We start from the raw sequence: 11937 nt of genomic DNA, 5'->3' as shown, positions 1-11937 counted from the left end.
ATATATATATATATATATATATATATATATATATATATATATATATATGATGAATTTCTTTCCCTTTCCATCTACCAAGTCCACACACAAGGCTTTGGTCGATCTGAGGCTATAGTAAAAGGTGCCACAAATTGTGACTGAACCCAGAACTATGTGATTGGAAAGCAAACTTCTTACCACACAGCAATGCCTGTGAAAATAAAATAGAAATTTCATATCTAGAGTTCAGTAGGTCAGTATAGTTCTAAGATCTAAACAGGTTATGAGATCTATCAGGTATAAAAAGCCTGCACTTCTTTGATACATTACCACATGGTGTGGATTGTTTCACACTGCTCTACTTAATGGTGGAGCATGGCTGGTTGTTTCTTGCTCAATAGACTGGAGGATTATTACCTCATTTGGAAATGAATAAAAGTTGTCAACTAGGGTATCAGAACAATTTTAGCAAAGCTGTAATGGATTCTCACATGGAAAATTTTTACATACATCGCCCGGAAAAGTATTTTATTGCTTTAATTTGTTGCAACATCACATATTTATAGTGCATAGAAAAATGTAAATGCTCATGCCATTTTAAAAACAGGGGTCATGTAATGACATAACTGGAAATCCAGATATGGAAATTCAGTTATTTAGAAAGCTACCTGTTAGATTCCAGTTAGTTAGGCTCTTGTTGAGTATGGTTAATCTGTTTGTAAATAGTGTTAGTTTTAGTGTAAGATTTTTTTTAAATTTCATTTTGCATGTGTTCTATGTCATTGGATAGGCAAAAATCATTAGAGCCTTGGACAAAATACCTTGTGCTATTTAGTTATGATACTTCCATTTGTAAGTTCAAATCCCATTGAGGTCAGCTATGCCTTTTATCTTTTGGGGTTATTTTAATGACCCAGATATTGTGTCTACCAGGGGTTTGTACCAATCAAGTACTGGAGTTGATAAAACAACTAACCCCATTCCCTCAGAATTGCTGACCTAGTGACTTTAAATTAAAAACTATTATAATTTAATGGGAGGTATAGAAACTCAGTCTTGAGACAGTCAGTTCTGAGTTCGAATCTTGTTAGTCAATCTTGAGGTCAATAAAATAAGAAACAGGTAAATAGTAGGCTTTATCCAATCAAGTGTTTCTTCTCCCAGAATATGTAAACTATTTTAGAAAATGCTAGCAGAATTGTTAGAGCAGTATTTGCGAGCTCAAAATCCACCAAGCTCAGTTTTGTTTTTTATCATTTCAGGGTTGATAAAATGAGGCACCAGTTAAGTACTGAAGTCAATGGTATTAAATAACTCCATTGCTGGTCTTGTGCCTAAATTAGAAACAATTATTATTATTATCAAGACATTTCACAGTATTCAGTATTTTGATATTGATTGAAGCTATTGTGTTTACTGGGGGTTTGTACTGTCTGCCAAGTCACATCAAGGATCTCAGACAAACAGCACTTTATGCAATGTGTGTGCAGTTCCGAGTAATACCGATTTTTGCAATACACCTAGATTGTAGGATTTTCTAAAGTTTCTAGATGTTTCTTCAGGTTGGGTGGTATTGAATCCAATGCTCTAATGACAACAGGGACAATCTTTATGTTTGACTCCTGTAGCTACCACATCTTGGCAATCTCAATTCTCAGATCTCCATATTTATCAATCTTTTCTTTTTCTTTCATAATAATCTCTTGGAACTGCTATGTCAATTACTAGGCATGCTTGTTTGTCCTTCCTAAAGGTTACTATATCTAGCCTTCAGTTCTCTAACACCTTTTCTGTCTGGAAGTCAAAGTCCAAGAGGATTTTTGCCTTCCTCTTTATGTCCATTATGTTTTCAGGTGTATGTTGGTACCAAGCATCCATTACCTCATATTCATAACTCTAGCATAGTAGCCAGTGAAGGTTTTGGGCTATCTTGTTATGTCTGCCCTTGTACACTTTCTGTACAAGACTTTCACAAGCACTAACAATGTAAGTCATGTTTTCGACCCTCTTCCCACACATTCTGCAGAGGTTCATTTGCATTTGTGTGATATATATCCCTTTTCACTGAGTTGGTATTCAATGCCTGATTCTGGGCAGCAATGATTAAGCTTTCAGTCTTCTTTTTTAGATCACTCTTGTTGAACCACCTCCATTATGCTTCCTGCTCTTTTAGGTTGTTAGTTTTACGGTGGAACTTACCAGGTAATTTCATATGGAGTAGAGTTTCTTCTCTTTCATTGGCTATTCGTGATTGGAATTCATTAGCATTCTCAAGTCCATTTTTGGTAAATCCTTCTGCATTGGCTGTAGAAGGTCTTGTTTGCTATTCACTAAATATTCTGTCATGTTTCTTCTTTCACTGTTGATGCACTCCTGTATGCTAATCAGCCCATGTCCACTTTTACAGCTCTTCTTGTACAGCCTGTGTACATTTTAAATCACCCATTAAGAAAAGGTGGTTGAGACAAGATTAACTCTTTCTCAGCTCACAGTGCATGTTGACTTTGCACAAGACTACAGAAAATGGGATCAAGGCTATAACAAATAACAAAGATGAACAAAAATCTCCCTGGAAAATATTTCTTTTGACTGTTACCTTGGTTAAGAGCTGGTTGTTACAGAAAATACATGTTTTCCAACTAGGTAATCTGTTCTAAGTCAGTGCACATGCGTTCCCAGCTATTCCACACATGTTGAATGTTTCTAGAATCCACAAATGCGATGTCATAAGCTTTTTTAAAGTCTATCCAGGCCATGCACAAGTTATTTGGTACTGTTTGCAGTTCTTGATTACAACCTCGTCTATCACAAGGTGATCCTCGGTGCCCTTGGATCCTTTTCAGCATCCCTTTTGTTATACTGGAAGTAAATTGTTTTCTGCAAGGAACATATATATTTTACCTGTGAGGATGCCTGTTAACACTTTCCATAAGAGGTTAAGACAAGCAATGGGTTGGTAATTGCCAACCTCATTGCTCTTTGACCGATCTTTCATCAACAATGTTGTCTATGCCTCTACAATCCATTCTGGAACTGTACCATTCTGTAGGCAATTGTCTAATTGCAACACAATTCACTTGCGTATTGACCTAAACCACTTGAGCTAGTAACCTTGAATTCTGTCTGGTCTTTCTGCTTTCAAGTTTGGCAGTTTTAATACCTGTGCAATTACATCTTCTGTTGTTATGTGAACATGGCACTTCTGGGTGATGGAGTTCGGATCTCATGGAATAAATCCACTCAGCACTGTGGTTGTGGGGAAACTTCTTGCCCCCTAATGTTATTCCAAAATTGGTGGGTTTACTCTGCTTCAGGTGTATTATCTTCTGTATCTCCTCCTAAGCTCTTAAAAAAAAACTGCCTCTGGTTATTTGAGAATAACCTGTTTTGCTGGAAGTGCAATATGCAATCAGTGTAGCACCTTTAATGTTTTCGCCTGCACATGTTTTGAACCCTTTCTTTTCTATTTCAAGATATGCCCTTGCACCTTTTTTTTTGGCATTTTCCCACTGCCCTTTGGACCATTTTTCTATGCAACTTAGATCTTTATACAAAGTTTTAATATCGCCTTCAATTCTCTGCTTCCACTATGGCTCCTTCTGTCTGCTTCCCTCTCTTTCTTTCCAACCAGTTCATCTACTAAAATTGAAGTGGATCTAATCAAGTCCCTTGTTTCCATTAGATTTTTTGTTAGAATGTTTTTTAGAACCTCACCAACTTTTTGGGTCATGTGTTTCACATCATTACTGTCGAAGCTTCTCAAATTCACTAGATTGGTCCCTGTTCTTGTAACCATTAGGTCCTTGAGTCTTATCATGAGGTTTCTCTGTTCTTCAGTCATATCCTCTTGTAATACAAGGTTCTCCACATTATATTGATCGGCTGGCCTCTCCTCTACTACAACTCCACCTTGCCTATGCATTCACTGATCTTCACCAATATTATCCTCCTCAAAGTTATTACCACTACAGAAGATTTTTCCTGATTGTCTGAATCTGAGCTTCATTAAGAAAGCCTCTATTCCAAATTATTCTTATTTGATTCATGAGCCCATTTTTAGTAATCTGGAATATACCCAGCTGGTTCAAAAATTCTAATGATTATTATTGTTATTATTATTATTTAAGATGTCACTCAGTATCCAATATTGTGATGTTGTTGATTGAAGATATTGTATCTACTGGGGTTTTTTACTGTTTGTCAAGTCACAACAAGGATCTCAGACAGACTACTTTACATAATATGCATGCAATTCCAAGTAATGCCGATTTTTGCAATGCACCTAGATTGTAGGGTATTTCTAAAGTTTCCAGATGTTTCTTCAGGTTGGGTGGTATTGAACCCACTGCTCTGATGACAATAGGGACAACCTTCATGTTTGACACTCATAACCACTACATCTTGGCGATCTCAATTCTCAGGGCTCCATATTTATCAATCTTTTCTCTTTCTTTCATGATGATATATTGATCTCCTGGTATTGCCATGTTGATTATTAAACATGTTTGTTTGTCCCTCCTAAAGGTTACTATGTCCAGCCTTCAGTGCTTTAACACCTTGTCTGTCTGGAAGTCCCAGACGATTTATGCCTTCCCCTTTACATCCATTACCTTTTCTTATTTTTTTATTGCTCACAAGGGGCTAAACATAGAGGGGACAAACAAGGACAGACAAAAGGATTAAGTCGATTACATTGACTGCAGTGCATAACTGGTACTTAATTTATTGACCCTGAAAGAATGAAAGGCAAAGTCGACCTTGGCAGAATTTGAACTCAGAACGTAACAGCAGACGAAATACTGCTAAGCATTTTGCCCGGCGTGCTAACGTTTCTGCCAGCTCACTGCCTTTTCTGGTGTATGTTGGTACTAAGCACCTGTTACCTCATAACCATACCTCCAACATAGTAGCCAGTGAAGGTTTTGGGCTACCTTGTCATGTCTGTGCTTGTACTCTTTCTGCACATGACTTTCACAAGCACTAACAATGTAAGTCACACTTTCAAACCTCTTCCCACACATTCTGCAAAGGTTCATTGCACTTGTGTGCTATACATCCCTTTTCACTGAGTTGGTATTCAATGCCTGATTCTGGGCAGCGATGATTAGGCTTTCAGTTTTCTTTTTTAGGTCACCCTTGCTGAGCCACCACATTATTGTTGTTTTTGTTGTTGTTGTTGTTATTGTTGTTGTGAAGATGTGTGGCCTAGTGGTTTGGGTGTTGCTCTAACAATCACAGATTGTGGGTTCAATTCCTGCACTGAGCCATGCATTGTATTCTTGACCAAACCACTTCATTTCACATTGCTCTGTACAGACAAGATCTATTTGAAAGTGGAAGTGAGCTAATGTACAGCACATGCATTTGATTACTATACAGAAATCATTTGTGCATATTTCATGTTCAACAGAAGAGACCATCATCATCATCATCATTATTATTGTTGTTGTTGTTTTTGTTTGGGAAACAGAATTTACAAAATTTCAAAAAATCCATTGCAATATCTCATGTCTTTAATTCTTTCTGAGTCAATAAAATAATCCTTTCTACTATAGGCACAGGGCCTAAAATTTGGTGGGAGGTAGTTAGTTGATTATATTGTTCCCAGTGCTCAACTGGAATTTATTTTATCAACCCTAAAAATGAAAAGCAAAATCAACCTTTGCAGAATTTGAACTCAGACTGTAAGGATGGACAAAATACTGCAAAGCATGTTGTCTGGGTCACTAGCAATTCTACTGGCTTGCCATCAAATCTCACCCCAAGCTGTGAATGAATGGCCTTGTGACTGTGTTTTAAAAACACATTGCCAATACCATTATTTTATCATTAAAATGTAAATTGCAACAGACTTTACAATCTAAAATCTCACTTTGTTGCTTATTTTTCTGGTCAGTTACTACTAATACAAGTGGAATCAAGGTAAAGTTGTTTCTAATATTGAGATATTCATCACATAACATTGTTTGGGCCTGTCTTGTTCTCCATCTTTGTGTATCTATATGTGTATGTGCATGTATATTTGAGTATTTTCCTATATAATGACATATTTTGTAAAAAAATAAATGGCAATCATTTCAGACAACAAAACTGATGCAACCATCATCATGGAAATTGACCAATGGCCCAGATTTGTGGCCTGCTAACCAAAGCACAATATATATACATTTCAGTATTTTAAATGCTAAAATGCTGATTGTAGATGTTATGAACTGTCAGGGCTAATGAGTGAATAGAATATCAATATTGCACGTGCATAATATCACAGTATAAAAAATTGCAATAGTGATTCAGAAGGGTTCTGGGATCTTTTCTCTTTGGTTGCCAATATTCAATCTCTTCAATTCTTGCTTGAATTGATTTCATATTCGGTGCAATGATATAGTTTTATATGCTAATCACTGCTTTCATTTTCGCAATAAATCAATAAATTAAGAGTTATTAGCTTTTAATGTTTGCAAAATTTTGAGTTATTTCAGCCAATCATAAGCCATAGACACATTCATGCCTGTCTCCATAGTAGCAAAGCCAAGCATAAGAACTCTTTTGTCTGTGAGAAAGCATATGTTGACAAATGATTTCCACTCATTGATGTGCTAAAAATAAGTCAAATAGGCCTTAAATCACACACCAAAACATTTTTTTATTTTATTTTTGGATAATCACATAAATTGTGTAGAATAAAAATTTTCAAAAATTCTCTGAAAATTCCAAAAAATAAAAAAGTTATGAGGGGTTATAAAGTAGAATTTGATTTGTTTACACACAAAATGAGAGCTTCCAAATCCTGTTTTCTAAGTGGGTGAAAATTATAAAACTTTAAACCTCTAACCTTTTTATAAGATTTTTCAATAAAAAGTGAAATATCTCCTGAGATTCAGCTTGGAAAACTACATTAATGGAGTAAATTTTAAAATTTTCAATAAATTTGAACTTTCAAACTTTGGCAGTCAAACTGAAAAGATCCAGATTCTGCATTAAAGCTTCTGACTAAACAACAAATCGGTACCAATGGCCAATGTAGAATGCATGAAGCTTTTATATTGTGGATTACTCCATACAGAAATGAAAAAGATACCGAAGAAAAAATCCACTGTTGATACAGAGTGAACCTTTTTATAAAGAAATCAGTATTATTTTACAAAATAACTTCATTTAAAACACATCCTATGTTTGGTGCTATGTGCAATTAAATTTTGATCAAATTGCTACAGGTAAACGAGCCCATTTTAAAGAAGAGATCCTAAAGAAGTGATAAGCTTTGTGAAGCATAGGTTGCCTCTTGAGTTGGATAATTAGTTGTGTTATTACCCTGCTGGGAACTACTTGATGTAGGATAACTTGGTAAATTGAAAGAAAAAAAAATTATCAATAATACTTTATTTGTTTAAAAACATACTTTTGTTCATTTCCATAACTTAAGCCTACTGTGATTAATAGAAACATTATCATTGGCATCATCATAATTATCCTCTTTGCGGTTATATATAACATTTTTTCATAATCATTCTTTTTTTGTTGTTTTGTTTTATTTTTCCAGAACACCGAAATGCAGTTTCTTCGGTTTGATGGTTCAGTGAAGGAATGCTGGTTTTATCATGACAACAGTTTTGATGACCATGACAAAGGCAAAAATGAAAGCCATACATATACAACTTTCAACACACCATACCACCAGCCTGGAAATAAGCCTGATCACAATTCCCAACATGAGCATCATCATAAACATCATCACATACCCCATCATAAATCACATCACAAAGTTCACCATAAACCACATCACAAAGTTCATCATAAATCACATCACAAGGCTCACCATAAACCACATCACAAACATCATGTCTTTAAAAAAAACCATAAACATTATAAGAAAAATCACAAAACCCATAGAAGACACTTTAGAAAAAACAAAAAGAACACATATTATGGAGTTTAACTTTATATACACATACAACACACAAACATACCTACTGACATATATATACATATACATACACGCATGCACATACGTACATACATTGATTGATTAATTGATTGATTGATTGACTGGGTGATAAGATGCAAGAATAAGCATCGAATAGATATACACAGAATTATAGTTTGGGTTGGTCACATTCTTAAACTCCATTTTCCTAATTAGGATAAAGTCTAGCAGAATAAGAGTTGGCTATAAAATATACACTGTTCAAGTGAGTAAAAAACTGACAGACAGTATTTCATTTATATAAGGTTTTGGCAATGTTAAGTCATTATAAGAAGAATGAATGAAAAAAACTTAGTTGAGATGTACTCCACTTCTATATTTCGTTCCAGCTTACTTTTCTCTTAGTTATATGCTCCTCCCATCTTATCAGCCCTCCTTTCTGAAAACATTAAATCAAATGGAGCCATTTTCTCTCTGCTTCCCTTGCCTTGACAGTGTTACTAACAAGTCTGCAATTGCTCTACTTCATATTTGTGATCTGAACCGATCTGAGCCAAATCCAAGTCTCTTTTGATCAATTTGCATGGTACCCATCATATTTCAGTGTTTAAGTGAAGACAGGATGTCATCAGTTTCTACTTCTACTTTCCTGGCTGTTTTTTTACGTCTAGTTAATTATTCCTGATTTCTATATCCTTCGACTCTTTTAGCATCATCACTGTTCATATCTTCCCTGCTTTAAAAGTTTTGATAATTGGTATCAGTGGTAATTGCAGTGAGCTCCTTTTATAATAAAGAGCTAAGCTATTCATTATCCATGGTATATCTAACCATTTCCTAATAAACATATGGCACTTTTGCTCAATGACTTGAACCTGTGATGGTGCCACCTCGTATACTAATAGTGGCCACAAAAAGTGTGGATGTAAGCCAAATTTTAGACACTTTCTTGGTAACTTTGAACCATCAATTACTTTTATTTCATCATCGATTTGCTTCATAGTCTGCATCCTGTGACTTCTGTTTGACAATGTTCCACCATATGCACACCCCAGTCTTGTTTGTTGATGTTCTCTCTTTTCTGTTATTTTAAATTTCACTTCTTTCTGCACTCCCCTAATAAATGTCAGATTGTGTGACTTTGCTCTGAACCACATTTTTGACCACTTTATCTGCTCATCTAGCCTTGACAGGGGATTCTGCATGATCATGCATATGGGCCATTTGTTCTGAAAATTCTGTCACTTTCAAAATCATGTCCATGACCAGAGTAAACCACATAACAGATATTGAGCAGCCAGCAGTAATACCAGTCTCCAGACAGTGCCAGCCAGTTATGAAGTTACCAGATGTAAATCTCATCTCAAAGCTGTAATATTATTTCTTCATTAATTTTGTCATCTTCTCCAATATATTATATATCAAATAGAAGTCAGTTCTCATTCCTAATTTATATTTCAGGACATCCACAAGAAAATTGAAGTAAAGCATCCAGAATTTTTGTCAGCTAACAAAATTGGAAATCTATATAACTTGAGTATTGACTTTTATAGTAACTATAACACATCTTCCTCCACACTCAAACATATCAATTCCATATGTCTTGATATTGTTACTAAGCTTAGTCTAGATGAGAAGGCCAAATTCTTTGAGCGTGGAGGAAGATGTGCTCTTATAGTTATTACAGAGCTCTTAACAGATCTAGTTACTATAAAAGTCAATACTCAAGTTATATAGATTTCCAGTTTTGTTAGCTGACAAAAATTCTGGATGCTTTACTTCAATTTTCTTGTGGATGCCCACAACACATTAATATTAAGGGCAATAAACCTAGATGTGAATACTAGTCTACAGTCAGACTTAACTGCTCATCTAAATCAGATGAAGAGAGAATTAGTAAAAAAATAGATAGAATAACCCTTATACTTAAATTTAAACTTACACTTAGCTTATGATCTGACATGACAAAAGTTATAATATGGTGTTGGAAATTTGGAGATAAGATGCTTGCTAAATTTTTGCAATTGGATATTTCTTACTAATATTCTATTACAACCATTCTCCTCAATAAGGCCCTTCTCTTCACAATAAATAACTCCTACTTGTCTAGATCAGAAGAATGTTAATCCTATTATAATACTAACTCTTCCTTGACAAGAGCAGAAGAACATTAATTCCATTGTAATATTGAAGTTATTGTGCCGCTCCAATAGTGATAAGCACAGTAACTTCAATACTTACAGTGGGATCAAGTGACTCTGCCTTAGTCAACCATCTAGTTGGTATACATATATCTGCTATATCAGCTTAAATGCAGCTTTTCGGAATTAGGGGCACTATATAGGGACAACACTCTGTTCTCCATCCATAAATAGCAAAGTAGAATTAGAAAGATATTTAATTCTTTAAAAAGTAGCAGCTACATATTAGCAAACATTAGCAAACTTCCTTGACGTCTCTTTAGACAGGCTACTACAAACCAAATGAAAATTGAAAATCCGTTAATCAGAGCTCAAACCATCTTTGAGTTGTGGTTAAATCTATTATTATGACTATCTCACATAGAATTTCCAAGTTATTGATGAACAAGAAAATCTCACAGTGTGTGAGAGGCTGGCTAAGCTGAGAAGATTGTATTCATCCTTAATAGTCTGGGCAATTGTGTAACCACTCTATAAAAAAAAGGTAAACAATATTGAACTTGCTATGGATAACAGGTTAGATAGCTGCAACTATACTGGTAACATAGGCATAGATAATAGCAGTTATAGTATCAACAGCAAGGCTTACAACACTACATAAACTAAGAATAAAATATTTACCAAATGTGATCTTCAAGACATACCCAAACCAAGAAATATTTTTTTTACTGTTTCTTTTGGAAAACCAACGAATCATAGGGGAGATATTAAACTTAAGCATGGTCGACCTAAAGGTCAACATAACTTACACTGGGGAGATGACTCTATTAATGATGCTCCAGATGATATAGTCCACCATAGTAGAGACAGCAGTAATCACAGTAACAGATTATGTAAACAGAAAATCTTCAGGTATAATCACTATTTTCTTCCATGTCTTAGATAAGCACTTTCCTCCCTATAGCATTATAATATTTTTGACAGATTCACTGTTAAGCTATCACACTCAAAATTTCTGAAGTAGGCATTCTACCTAACTAAAATAAATAATAGAAAATTTGATAATTATATTGATAATCCAAACAATAATTATAGTATTAGCAACTCAACCTTAACCTACCTGTATAGTAATACTGTCTGGGATAACAATGTAAACAATGCCAGGGCTGATTTCCCCAACAACAACACAAGCTTATATCATGCAACCCACAATAACTACCTGTTACTACAAATATAAAGACTGCTGTGCCTTGAAAAACAACTGCCTTTGAAAACGTGGTACAAAAATGTTTAATCTGAAAACTGGATAATGTGTACCACTATACTGGTGCTATGGTGGATGAATTTAAGTTGACATAAAGAACTCATGTTAGTTCCTTTAAATATAGGTAAAAGGAACAGAACACTTCTTTAGCTGCACTAATATAGCAACTGATTTATAGGAATATTAATTATTCAATTTCCTGGCTGGTGATACAAACTACTTTTCTGAATGATGATGGGGAAGAGGATGCAATTTTTTTCTGCCACGGACTGCCTATTTAGAATTCATGTTTATACTGAGGAATGGTATTGTAACACTTGAAATTTGTATATATATGTGTGTGTACATGCCTATAAATGTATGTTGTTTTGTGCATGGATATGTATATGTGTCTATTCTTGCCTATATGCATGCAAACACATATATATGCCTGTGTAGGCATATATGGGTGATTGTTTCTATCTACAAGAGAGAGTATGCATGTATACACACACATGTGCTCACACACACACACACACACATATTACACGAGTATGTATATATGGGCATGTGTATGTGTGTATGTATAGATGTGTGTTTATGTTTGTGTGTGTGCGTGTATATATATATATATATATATATATATATAT

At 34.8% G+C, this 11937-nt stretch overlaps 1 protein-coding gene across 2 annotated transcripts in view; it reads left to right on the top strand.

The window, feature by feature from the left end:
* Nucleotides 1-9054, top strand: part of LOC106879964 (interstitial collagenase) — a 135238-nt gene extending 126184 nt beyond the window's left edge. For both annotated transcript variants that reach the window (XM_014929724.2, XM_014929723.2), the window contains one exon: nucleotides 7520-9054. In XM_014929724.2, the coding sequence (XP_014785210.1) occupies nucleotides 7520-7915 (396 nt within the window). In that variant the 3' untranslated portion in view covers nucleotides 7916-9054. The remainder of the gene's footprint in view (nucleotides 1-7519) is intronic.
* The last annotated feature ends 2883 nt before the right edge of the window (nucleotides 9055-11937 follow it).

The sequence above is a fragment of the Octopus bimaculoides genome, chromosome 1, assembly GCF_001194135.2.
Source record: "Octopus bimaculoides isolate UCB-OBI-ISO-001 chromosome 1, ASM119413v2, whole genome shotgun sequence".
Taxonomy (NCBI): Eukaryota; Metazoa; Mollusca; class Cephalopoda; order Octopoda; family Octopodidae; genus Octopus; species Octopus bimaculoides.
The sequence above is the reverse complement of the archived record's forward strand: the minus strand, read 5'-3'. Positions and strand labels throughout refer to the sequence as shown.